This window comes from Phyllosticta citriasiana (assembly GCF_038021145.1).
Source record: "Phyllosticta citriasiana strain CBS 120426 chromosome Unknown IWZ02scaffold_2, whole genome shotgun sequence".
NCBI classification, from domain to species: Eukaryota; Fungi; Ascomycota; class Dothideomycetes; order Botryosphaeriales; family Phyllostictaceae; genus Phyllosticta; species Phyllosticta citriasiana.
In genome coordinates, this window is record NW_027117279.1 from 865,986 (window position 1) to 878,951 (window position 12,966).

The 12,966-nt window shown below is 56.2% G+C and overlaps 3 protein-coding genes across 3 annotated transcripts; 1 reads left to right on the plus strand and 2 right to left on the minus strand.

Annotated features, from left to right (window-relative positions):
* Positions 1-1,305: 1,305 nt before the first annotated feature.
* Positions 1,306-2,928, minus strand: IWZ02DRAFT_126648 (uncharacterized protein). The gene has a single exon (XM_066761566.1). The coding sequence runs from the start codon at positions 2,830-2,832 to the stop codon at positions 1,474-1,476; it is 1,359 nt and encodes a 452-aa protein (XP_066626036.1). The 5' UTR covers positions 2,833-2,928; the 3' UTR covers positions 1,306-1,473.
* A 304-nt stretch (positions 2,929-3,232) lies between these two features.
* On the plus strand, positions 3,233-5,081 carry IWZ02DRAFT_371383 (uncharacterized protein; the record flags this gene model as incomplete). The annotated part of the gene is made up of 2 exons (XM_066764561.1): positions 3,233-3,431; positions 3,478-5,081. 2 exons carry the CDS (start codon positions 3,233-3,235, stop codon positions 5,079-5,081), a joined length of 1,803 nt encoding a protein of 600 aa, XP_066626037.1.
* A 2,335-nt stretch (positions 5,082-7,416) lies between these two features.
* Positions 7,417-9,235, minus strand: IWZ02DRAFT_511262 (uncharacterized protein; the record flags this gene model as incomplete). The annotated part of the gene is made up of 5 exons (XM_066770527.1): positions 7,417-8,288; positions 8,362-8,866; positions 8,986-9,078; positions 9,131-9,163; positions 9,233-9,235. 5 exons carry the CDS (start codon positions 9,233-9,235, stop codon positions 7,771-7,773), a joined length of 1,152 nt encoding a protein of 383 aa, XP_066626038.1. The 3' UTR covers positions 7,417-7,770.
* Positions 9,236-12,966: the final 3,731 nt, after the last annotated feature.

Here is a 12,966-nt window from a genome sequence, read left to right on the forward strand (position 1 = left end):
GTCATCGACATGGTGTTGATGGGTTCGATACAGGTGGCCAATCAAAGCTGAACCTGCGATACCTGGGAGCCTGGTGCGAGCCGCGAGCGCGACTCAGGAACAGATTTTGCATCTTACCCTGCAACGGGTTCCCGTTGCCAAGGACAATCTTCAGGAAACAGGCACTCTGCTAGCCATCTTCCGCCCGCCAACCAGCGATTCGACGGTCAGTGAGCAACTCACAACGCATTCAACAGTTCTAGATTCTTTGCATTGACTACCGGCGCCTGTCTCTCCATTCATTGAATCAGGATCTCTGCATTTGACAGATCTCATCAGGTTATCTCTACGGCGCACATCCCGCGGGCATTTGACCACTACCAAGCGCACGCCGTATCCCAGGCGTCCAACTTGCGCCACAGACTAAAAAATGTCACTTTGGAAACGGTCATCTCAACCACGCGCTAATTTAGAACTCGGAGTTTGGAGGCTGATGAAGCGCAGCTCTAGCCTCCTCATTATCATGTATAGCACCGAGCCTTCGAATCCTTGAGATCACTGGCGTGCGCCTCTTCCGCATCATCGGGGATTTTCGTGCTCGATATCATTCTACCGAGGTTGGAAAGAATCAGGTTTTGCAGCAGGAAGCTTGGCCAAATCAAGATCACTCTAGCCACAGCCACTGGCGTTTTTGGAGAAATCTGCGCATGCCTCCAATCTCTTGAGTACTTACGCGACACCAGTTCTTCGGCGTTTGCCAAAAGGTGGCTTTCTTTCACAGGCTCTGAGAGGCACGCACCTCGGCTGATGATCAACCCGAAACTCTATCAAGAGGCTAGCCTTCCACCTCCACAACTCTTTTTTCCCTTCTCAACGCATTTTCAGTATATGGACCAGTCCTCTTGTTGTGTACAATTTGCAAACCAGTCAAACCCTGCCGCGCAACAGCGCATCAGCTCGTGGAGAGGGGCTGACCATGAACTCAATATCAACCACAACCGCGGTCAGCCAGGACCTGCTTCGATACCAGCTGATGTGGTGTGGATTCGCCCGGCCATGGTATTCGCGCTTTCTACGAACGGGGAGCGGATGGCTTGTGAAGCACTACGAGAAGCCTATCTCTGCTGCTCATGGAGCCAACTTGGAGCGCCGCCGTGAATGGAAATCAATGATCCTCCAACCAACTGAGGACTGGTGGGTATGAAAATGAACAGACGGCGAAATCGAATCAGCTTTGAAATATTGATGAAAGGTTGAAGTTTGAGGAATCTTTTGCTAGTCTAGGATGGACGAAGAAGCAGTACTGCGGCAATCCCTGTATGCTCGCTCTGTCTAGTGATGCCCAAGTGCCTGGTACAATGACCACCCAAATATCCAAATGCTGCTCCGTTTACACACTGTGCATTCGCGTTGTTTCCAAGCGAGAACGGTCTTGTGTTTCTTTCTTTCGTCAGTCTTCCAACAATGGACAGGGTCTGCTTCGTGATTGGCCACTCAATGGCCAGGTAGGAGCCGTTGCGTCTCCTCCCTGAAGCCGCCCCTCCTCCGTTCCCTAAAGCGCTGCAGCCATTCTGGAGCCTTGGCCCTGAGACCCCAATGCCACAGCATTCCGGCCACAAAGCCAACAGCGTCGTTCCTGAACGCTAGCAGCCCGGCAACGGTAACCATCATGACGGCCCACCGCTCCCCACGCTCGCGCTCATCGGGCTCACGCAGAATCTTGCCAAAGGGAAGCGGCGCACCAGCCGCTTCCATCTCAGCCTCCTCCCAGAGGTCTCGCGCGCCAGCATTGAGCGACTCGCCGACCTTGGCCAGCTCGACGCCCGCAGCCAGTACCATGACGCCAAGCAGGCTCTTTGGGAACTGGGCCAGCAGGCCGACAAAGGCCTCGCCGCCGAAGATGCCGAGGAACAGCTTCGTAAAGCCGAGGATGATGACGCTGGCGCCGCTGCGAGCGCCGAAGCGGTGTTGGGCCGCGAGACCGCCGGAGCCGTGGCACGCGGGCATCGCGCCGAACCAGCACGAGACGAGGTTCATGAGGGCGACCGAGGTACCGATTTCGGTGACTGACGGGACGGGGACGTGTGGGAGAAGGTCGGCCGACAGGTGCGTGACGGCGATGATGGAGTTGAGCGTCGTCAGAGGCAGCTGGCCAAGCGAGGCCGTGACAAACGTGTGTCCAAAGGTTGCCCAAGACGGCACCACGATGGGGATCGACGAGATGATGGTGCTCTCGCTGGCCACGGATGCGGCGTGGAGCTGGACGCCGGCAAAGACGAGACCCAGGACGAAGATGATCAGCGCATAGGGCACCCGCGGAGCGCGTGTACAGGCCAGGAGCGCAAGCGCTGCGCCAATAGCCCAGCAAAGATTGTCGACGGGCGAGGGTTTTATCCATCCCAGAGGCTTAAGGAGTTTCTCGCCAGCAGAGAGCACAAGCGATAGCCCCGCGCCCACCTGGATGCCTTTTACCACGGGGATGGGCACGATGCGCGTCACCCACTGCAGCAAGCCGGTGACAGATATCACAAACACGACGGCTGCAACACCCAAGCCGGCGGCAGCGGTTTCCTGCAGCGTGTACGTTCGCGCAATGGCTATCGAAGCGATGGCTTTCATGGGCTGGACTGGAAGCGGGATTCCAAAGAGCGCGCCGGTGATAATGTTGGCCAGACCGGTGAAGATGAGGGTCGAAGGCAGGTTGATTGAATGCGACAGCGTCATTGCGACGAGGAGCGGCAGCAAGGTGCCCAAGTCGCCCAGCGAGCCAGAGAGCTCTGCGAATGGGGCATTTTTGAACGAGGTGTAGTTGTGCTGGGTTATGCGGCGGAGGTGTGATATTGAAGGCGGCATGATGCGATGCGGTGTTGAGCCAACCTAAGCGGCGGGAGATTTTTCTTTTCTGTTCTTTCCAAAGATTAGGAATAGGAAGAGCTGCGACCAAAGAAGGTCTTATACATGGCTCTCATGGTGGAACCAAGTCCGCGGAGAGGGAAGACGGTGATTTGCCGCCAACTGTCACTCACCCCCACCGAGTGGCAGTCATGCGCAGGGTGCACTTATCTCAACCTAAGTCAGCCATCACACGCCCCGGGAAGCTTTGCGCAAGTGGTTGTTGCTCCGAACCGGGATGGCTCCCGTCTTGGCGGCACATGACCGCGCGACGCTGCTGCAAACCACGCGTCAGCCGCTCTTCACTCCAGGCACTAGACCTGCCACCTCCACCTCACTTTGCACCCCAACACTCCACGCCATGTCCACCGACTCACCCTCTTCTTTCACCACCGCCCTAGAGGATGACGCTACCGTCTATCTGACGCCTCCCCCCACCTCCAACCCCCCGCAGAACCGCGCGCCAGATTCTCAGCCCGCTCCGCGCTTTTACCGTCCACCAAAGCAGCTACCATTTGAACTCTCCAGCCACGCCTGCGTGTTCCTAGGATCTGGACAATGTGTGCCCCTTGTACTCATCTCTCGCTCCTGTCTAACGCCATTAAGATCTCGAGGGCCTTGAGCTCCTCAAGTCTCTTCTTACCTCTGGTGGCTCCATCTCATCACCGTCCAATCCTCGCCCTGCCTTCATCCCACCAACCCAAATCTTCGAGTTTGCCGCCACCCTTGCCGTACATCCTTCTACCACAACGCGTGCCTCTAACATCACCAAGCTACGCGCCGCGAATGAGGCTTTGTTGTATCTACGCGCCGTCAACCGAATAGTCGGACCTATCAACGCCGGCTTCGCAAACGCTTTCACGTTTTCCAACAAGGCACGCAATGGAAAGAGACGCGGACACTCTGATGCATACTCAAGTGCGCAAACGAATGGACAAAATGCCGCTTACTCGAGACCTCTTAACAGCGCACTAGCCAATGGGAGCAGTGTCTGGGAGCAGGCCCATGACTTTTGGGACATTGTTGGCTGGGCATTCAACTGCTCGATCAAGTACAAAGCCAGATGGTCGCGATGGCAGGTCTGGCTGGAAGTCATGCTAGAAATCCTAGAAGACGACTGGAGGAACAGACATAAGAAGTACAAAGATGAGCTCAAGGAAAATGGAGCCTCTAGTGCCGAAATCATGACGCAAAGCATCATGGCCACGTATCTGTCAAACTGCGAAGCTTGGGCTGTGACTCCAAGAAGGAGAATTCTTAGCGCCATATTTGCCGACGGGAGCGAGAGATCCCTGGCACATTTCAAAGAAGTATTTGAGGATGAGCTCCGCGAACGTGCCAAACCGAAGAGCGCCAATACCATGAAGGTCGCTGACTTCCAAACGGCCGACCTCGATGCCCTTGACCCTGACGAGGACGAAGACTTGATCGAGGAGACTACGCCGCCAACACGCAAGTCTTCGCGATCCACAGCCAAAGCCGACCGCCGTCCCTCTGTCATAACAATCGCGTCCGACAACTCCATAACGCCAGAAAATGCAAGCCCACCAATCGCTGAACCCTTTGGTCCCCCTGCTGCTCTCGCGCTTCGCGTTCGGCTCCTTTCTCTCCTTGGCGACGTCCTCGTAGCCCTCCCTACTGTCATTACGACGCGGGAAAAACTATTCGACACTTATACCGAGTACCTTCGACCACTTCCCATTACATCCTTTACGACAATGCTGTCGGCTCTGGCAGCGCATCTCCCTTCCGCCACATTCTGCATACTGGCCGCCAACACGCTGCTCCCGCTCATATCTAGCACTCCTCCAACGTACTATCTCGAACCCCCTACTCAAGATGAATGGGAGGAATACTTCTTACCCTATGCCGCTAGGACGCCATCGGTCACGGATAACGCCAAGGTCAGCGTCTTGTTGCGCTTCGTTGTGCAAGTCTCACTGCCTGGCATCATCTGGCGCCGCCGCTGGGTCGAGGTGGTGTTCCGGGGTATCAAGGCGCGGCACGACAAAATCGAATCAGGTAAGATCAATGGCAGAGGCCGTGGGAAGAGCGGTGGCGGAGATGATCGTGTCGTCGAGGGCGTCTTGAGGGACAACGAGAGCACCTTGACATGTTTTGTGGGTTGGGTCGAAGATGGTGCGTTCACTCTACCCCTGAATATTCTTCTCCTTTTGGTCAATGGATTTGCTGAAAAGCTTGTCTTTTAATAGATGCGAACGTTCCGTCTGGCAAACGACCACCACGCCCTAAGACTCTCGTTGCTACACCGCTCCCCGCGGCAAACGTGGTCGACTTGGAGTCATCGGACTTGGACGATTTGTCGGATGTCCCTGAAGACTTGGACACGCCGGATATGGATCTGAGCGAGGACTGAGGGCTGTGTGTTGTGAATGACAAACATTGTCAAGCAAAAGTGACTACAGTCATGGATAGTTCGCTACCACATCATAACGGCATCCAGACAAAAAAGACGAAGAAGAACTCAGCAACTGGCTCAGCGAACGAGCCAAGTTCAATTGGACTGCCATCCACCTACTGACTTTTTGTCATCCTGTTTCGAAGTACACATGCACATGCACATGTACATGTACCTGGCGCAAGGCGCGTCCTCGAATCCGCCGACGCGTCGTTGGCTGGCTGGCTCTCATCATCACAACAGCAAGACGACGGATCGAACTGCGCGTCCATCCAAAATTCCACACGTCATACCCTCTCGTCTCACCTCGTGCGCCTTGTGGAGCTCGGTGCTGTTGCACGGCGGAGCAGAATGCGGCGGATCGACAAGTGGTGATGTTCAGGCAGGCAGCAGGCAGACCAACGAGCGGATGAAGACCGTTCAGGCATCCCATCTCTTGCACCAACGCCGCCATCACCGCCATTAGCACGGCCAGTGAGGAAAAAGTCTATTGTCAGCAAGTAAGCAAAATGTGTGGTGCAACGTCGGTCAGTCGGTCAGTCGGTGTGTTTTTGTGGTGAGCGTAATAGGTTTGATGATGGATGATGGAGGCCGGACAAACGGACAACGGGGCGAAGGGCTTTCGTTGCTTTGTCCTGATTTGCTTCGTCCATTCATTTGCTGTTCGGCGGTCTGGCGATCTGGCGGTCTGTCTGTCTTACGGTCGGTCTGCCTGTCTGCCTAGCGCACAGCTTACACGCGCGAACGGGGTGCACAGCGAAAGAGCACCAATAGTTTCGAAAAGTAAGAGAAATTGAGAAATTGTTCGACGCCCCAACAACTACCACGCAAGCAAGCAAGCAATGGAAGGTGAGGCCGAATGGAGAGATGAGTTTTCGAGTAAGTGTGTGAGGTTGAGTTCGGGTGGGCGGCTTGAGTCGCATTGGCCGGTGGCATCCGATGCCGGAGGATGGATGACGGATGACGGCGGAGAGGGACAGACATCCCGCATGGGCCTGGTTGAGATTGATCAGATTAGGAGAATGGAGGTGGTGACCTATGAGCGTCGACCTGATTGATGCCAAGTGTTGCTTGCTCTCTCGCCACTCTCTCTCTCTACCTCTCCTTCCCACTGACTGGTCTGCCTATACACATGGTTATGAAAAGAACGCCGGCACGTTGATTGGCTGCGTGCATGTGTACAGGTGTGACTATGTACGTACCTTACCTGATGCGCACCGGCAAAAGTCGGTCGGTACACGATGGATTGATTCAACGACGGACGAGTTGAAGGGTTAAGAAAAGAAAACGAAAGAAGAAAAAAAAAAAATAAATTTAAAATTAAAATAAATTTCAAGGGCGCCAATGCTAGGCAGTAAGGAAGAGAGGACGAAGGACGAATGAGGTTGATCGAAAGAGGCAGCAGACACCCTGATGGTGAACAAATGGTGAAGTTGAACGGGTGAGGTCCAAGCGAAGAGGTGGCACCAACAAGGTACCATCCCCGTCAGCCCAGCGGAGCGGAGCGGGAAGGAGGAGGGGGAGGAGGAGAGGGAGGAGGGGGTCAAGGGGCGGGCTGGCTGGCTGGCTGGCTGGCTGTGAGAGGGTTCGTGCGTGCGTGCGTGCGTATGTGTCCATGCTCCGTACGTATGTCGGGTACGCGAGGCAGTGCTCCCTCACCAAAGGCACCTAGTCCCTGGATCTACGCATGGCAGCAGTAAAGTATGTGTTCTAGCGTTCTAGACTTCTTGGCGGGCGGGCGGGTCCTGCGGTGCTCTGCTGTCTATTCGTTCGGCAGATGTGGAACACGTACAGAAAGACAAACGGCAGTGATGTGCGCTGCTGTGTGGGTACAGGAGATGCGGATGCGGGAGAGCGGGTACGACGGGGAGCGGGCGGATAGAGCGCCAGGGCGGAGGGTCGCGGGTCTGGTGTGGGGAAGATGGTGTCGTGGCGTGCCTCTCTCGTCAGGCTGTCCAAAGTGTAAGTGGGCTCACGAGTCAATCATTGTGTATCGCAGCCATGGCGTGAAGAAGTTGAAGAGCGCAAGGAGAAATTTCATTCCATCCACCACCACTCGGATCTTGTAGGGTAAACGCAACTGGTTCAAACCTTCTTTCTACTTCCCCATTCAGTCCAAGTCCATCCGTTCGCAAACGTGTGGAAAATCAAAAAGGCTAACCCAGAGCAACTAGCAGCACTAGCTAGATGCGGCGCAGTACACTCCGTAAAAAGCAAAAACGAAAAAGGCAAAAAAAAGAGAACGAGGAAAAGGTGCTAAGGGCGTGGGGGAATCGTCCAAGGAGAAGGCTCAAGAGCAGGAGTAAGGGCGGAGGATTATAATTGAGCGAATTGTGCGGGAGGGTGGGGAGTTGAGGGGGTATTGGTGGTGGTAGCGACGGTTGGTCTGCGTCCGACCACATGTTTCTTCAGAGGCACGGCTGCCCGAACATGGAAAAGGAAAAGGAACCCTCGCAGAATCGTCATCTAGAAGGAAAACCTTACGGCTTGGCGACGGGGACGACCATCTCCTGAATAACCTCGGGCGCCTCGCGGACCTTCTTGGTCATGTCGGCACCTTCGACCTTGCCGCAGAGGGTCTCGACGACAATGCCGGTGATTTGATAGGGGTCGGCGTTGGAGGCAGGGCGACGGTCCTCAAAGTAACCCTTGCCCTCCTCGGCGACGGCGCGGTTGACACGAACCGAGGCCCCACGGTTGGCGACACCCCAGGTGAACTTGTCGTACGAGGCGGTCTCGTGCTTGCCAGTCATACGTAGCTGGTTGTCCTCGCCGTAGACCTCCATGTGCTCCCTCTGCCTGGCGGCGAGCTTCTCCATGGCCGCCTCGATGTGCTTGATACCGCCCTCCTCACGCATCTCCTTAGTGGAGACGTTGGTGTGCAGACCCGCACCATTCCAGTCGCCGGGAATAGGCTTGGGGTTGAAGGTAACCTTGACACCAAACTCCTCGGCGACGCGGTGGAGAATGAAGCGGGACATCCAGAGCTGGTCGCCCACTGCGTTGGGTCAGCAAAAGCAAGGGGAAAAAAAATTAAAAAAAAGATCTGGGGAGCGCGGATCAAAACGTACTGGCAATGCCTTCGCACGGGCCAACCTGATACTCCCACTGCGCAGGCATGACTTCGGCGTTGGTGCCAGAAATCTGGATGCCAGCGTACAGGCAAGCCTTGTAGTGAGCCTCAACGAGGTCACGGCACATGACCTTGCCAGTGCCAACACCGCAGTAGTAGGGACCCTGGGGCGCAGGGAAGCCGTTCTTGGGCCAGCCGTAGGGCCAGCCCGAGGGGTCGAGGAGAGTGTACTCTTGCTCGAGACCGAACCAGAATTCGCGGGCAGCGTGGGCACCGATGACGACGGCAGCATCGTGGCGGAAGTTGTAGGCGTTGGGCTTGTTGTCGCCGCCCCAGGTCTCGCACATGACGAGAATGTTGTCGCCGAGGCGGAAGGGATCTGCGTACATGGCGACGGGGCGCAGGTAGACATCCGAGTTGTCACCCGGGGCCTGGCCGGTCGACGAACCATCAAAGTTCCATTCTGGCAGGTCGTCGACGCTGGCGGGCTTCTCGGTGAGAGTCTGCGCGAGGCGATCAGCAACTGTGTGGGGTGGACGCGCAACGCCGATCCTCGAGTGTGGCGCGCAGCTTATCGGCGAGGGTGATAAGGGTGGAGCGGCACAGGCAGGGTGGTAATTACCTTGCACTTTGAGCGGACGTTGTTGGAGCCGTCGATCCAGACGTATTCGGCAATGACGCAGCCCTTTTGCGGCAACCTGAGGTACTTCTCAAGCTGAGAGGATCATTAGCACCCTCAATTCTTTGCTGCGCCGGTGAGTGCTCACGTTGGCCGTGTTGGAGACGAGAGTTGATTCGGTCTGAAAGAGGGGATAGAGTTAGCGCGGGAACGACGTGAGCTGGGCTGGGCAGCAGGGCAGGCGACTCACCATTTTGACGGATAGAGTGTGCGATGGACAATGGGGCCAAGGAGGAGAGGTGGTGGTCGTGTGAGGAGGAGGAGGAGCAGGAGGAGGAGGGAGAGGATTGGCGGGACGTCAAAGGAAGAGAGACAAAGTAAGAGGACGGACGGACGGACGGACGGACGGACGGACGGATGGACGGAGGCGACGGGGGGTTTGAATTGGATGGATGCAAAGAGTGAAGAGAAGAGCGGCGGCGTTCGATATTTTAAGCCCTCACACGGCAGTCTCGTCAGTCTTTGGGCGGCGTCAGGGTTCCGCTTGTTCAGCAGCACCCACGACCTGGACGACCCGCCCAGTGCCCACCAGCAACCGACCAGGATCCACACATGCACCCAGGTTTCCAGGGCTTCGGGCTAGACATGCGCCCATCGTTGAATCGACGTCGCCCGCTCCGCCCCTTCGCCGCCCTGCCCGCCAATGGCCGTTTTGTATTTGTCGGTCCCATCGCGTGGCCTGGCACCTCGCTATCGTGCTATCTTCTCTGGCCTGCTGCTCGTTTGGTCGCCGGGGTGGCCGGCAGCAGTGGCAGCAAACGCGGGACCTGCAGAATGCGCAATGGCGGCCGTCCGTCTCATGAGTTCCCAGAATAGCCCCGCACCCGTTGCAAAAGAGACAAAGCCCATCTATCCATCAGCACCACCTCAGCCTCTCTAGGTTACTGGGTCCGTGTCAGCCCGCGCCATAACACGACAACGAGCAGCACTGCTGATGCCAGATGCAGGAGACGACGCCCCTCGCCCCTCGCATGCCCTGAAGTGGCGTCGCATGTTCTCTGCACGCGGGACGTTGGCCAGGCGAGTCGGGCAGCAGCCGGACCTAGTCTTAGTGCTGGCTGGGCGTGGGCGTGGGCTGCAGCGTCGTCCATGGTCAACCATCAGCAGCCGTCGTCGGTCAACACCATGGAGCGGGCGCGCACTGGCCGCATCGTCGGCAACGCCACACAGCCAGCCAGGCCCACAGCACGAGCCGGCTAGGCCAAGCATGGTGTGTCTTTTTTGGAGTCACAGACGAAGAAGCACTGCGACGTCGGGCTTGCCTGCCAAGCGCAGGGGCTTATCACGAATGCTCGGCCAATCACCGCGCCCAGCCGACGGCGATGGGGTAAGTGATCCAACTAAGAACAACGGCTTTTTCGGCTACAGTCGGCGCTGCCACCGCCCGAATCCGCCCTGCATCTGGCCTGCCGTTTCGACCTGAGGTACACGCCACCGTCGGTCAGTCAGTCAGCAGCAGGACCCCCTATTGCGCCTCCTATTTTGCTGCTTCGTCTCTCCAGTCTGGGCGCCACCACGGCTCACGGCGTTGCCTAGCTATCTTTTTCCGTTACAAGACCAAAAAGGGGCCGGTCAAGCGTGGCGTGGGGTTCTGCGCCCAAGAACGCTGCCATCCAAGGCCCACGAGCCACCTCAGGTCCGAGTTTGCAGCGCACAGCTTTCGCAAGAGTGCAAGATCATCGCCCCCAAGTCCCCAACATCAAGGATGTGAAAATTCTGTGCGTGGTTTTTCTCATCGTGTGTCAAAGGCGTGCACCTGGCTGCATCATTGGGGGGAGCGCGACTCCTTTAAAACTCGCTCCCAAGGGCGCGCCCCGGCCGTCTCCGCTGCTCACGGTCCGCCTCCACGAAAAGGCCCCGGAACCGAACAGTCGCTCCTCTCCACACTTGTCCACAGCCTGCGGCACTCCCGCGACTCCTCCCACACAATTTCAACCCCCCGTCTCCCGTCTCCCCAGATTTTCCTCCTCTGTTCCACTCCCCTTTTGGGCGTGGGCCAGGGTAGAGGCCATCCTCGACCGCCAAGCCAACCCCGCGCTGTTGCGACGGGTGGACATGGTGCTGCACGACGAGCGCAGCTCTCCCGCTCCGGGGAAAATTTGTCAACACCACCTCTCGATCCATTGGTCGTCGAGAGACGGTGAGTCCAGAATTTTCCGTCTCGTCAGTTTGTAGTCTTTGCAAAAATACCGCTCTTTGTAGAATTTTCTTTGCTTTCTCAGCCGCCGAAATCGCAGCTTTATCGACTGAGCTGGCGGTACCCGGGCTCTCCTCCAAAAACCCTTGTTCAAGATGAACACCCTTGGCAAGCCTTTCCCGCTCCTCCATTTTCTCGCTCAGCCACCGCGTGTGCCGTTTCCTCGTTCGCGTGAGGTGCGTGCGTCGAGATCCGGACGGGTGCAGCCCAGGGGAGGTTTGCCGGGGGGCCCGCTGTGCTCTCCCGCAAAACACAAGACGCTGAAACCTCAAATCCTGCTTGACGTAATGTTTGTGCTCATCTTCACTTATCACACGCTCTCTTCTGGGCTGGTGCGCATTCTCTCACCACCGCTGCTCTAATGCCCTTTTTTTTTTTTTTTTTTTTTTTTTCTCTCTCTATCTCAACGGACAGGGAAAATTTTTCCCCATTGGCTCAAACATCCCGCGCGAATAAGTCCTCTATCAGCGCTGTGACTAAGACGAGTCAATTTTTTGCGTTCCTCAGGCCGCTGTGGCTGTCGAGCCGCTGAATGCTTCACGCACGAGCAGCAGCGGCATTTTTAGTTCTCGTTGAAGAGGGCGAGCGAGCGAGCGGGCCTGTGGTCAGCCCTCGTCGATCCTCGCGAGCACGACTCGACGCATGCTCCGGTACCCACGGTGACATGTGTCGTATGCCAATAGTAGTACGGTGCATGCGGCGTGGTGATATCTTCGACAGCGTCCAATATGGCTGCCATCCCGTGAGCTGGCGTACTTGTTAGTAGAGCATGACTCTTCAGCCTTTCAGCCTACGTATTTAATTCACGCATTGCATGACCTCTTCTACAGAGACCTGCGATGCATGACCTTTTTCTACAGAGACCTCTGAAGGCTTGATCCAGCTAATTTTCCCACAGATTTTCTTTCGCCAGTCAGTCTCGCTCTCGATACGTGCTTGAGAGAGTGAATCCTCTTGTCTTCTCTCTTCCCTTCAAGCTTTCTCCTTTTCCATTCTCTTTCTGTTACTTCACTACCGTAAATTACGTGCCCCTCGACGGGCTGGCTACTCTTTGCCAGATGAGCAAATCTTTGTGCTTTCCAGTGTTTCTTTACATCAGGCTCGACGCGTCTTTCCCGCGACCGGCACCCTGTATGCATGCGTTCTTCTAGATCTTTCTTTCTAAATCATGCCCGATACCTTCGGCCTTGAGGGCAATGGTCATTCGCCCTTGTCGAGTCATTACTGGATGAACTCAGTCGTTTCATTGACAGGAGCGAATCGCTTTTTTCTGTGCCTGCCCTACTTGTGCGTCTCAGACTCAAAGGAGACAGTGATGTGGGTGTGTAGCCTTCCCTTGACGTCCTTGTTGAAACCTTTTTTTTTTTTTGGTCATTTTACACTGTAGTCTTTCCTTCCCGCACTCTCAAGGCACACCTTCATCCTTTGATGCGAAATATTCCAGAGCGCGGAGGCACTGCTGGCGTTGGATTACTGGCACTGCCTATGTCATCACAGAGCCAGCTACCTATCTAGCTGAGTGGTCAGCGAGGCAATGCTTCACACTTTCATCGATGCCTGCTGTGTCTGGCATAGAACCGTGTCGCCGAGGTGGTAAAGTGAATACGCCGCTCTCTTGTTCAGCTTCCTTGAATGGAGCCCCTTTTTCTTCCCTTTCTGTTCTTCACATCGCCGCTTAGCAGTTTGAATGTCTTCCAAGAGCCGCAAAGCGCACATGCATATCACAC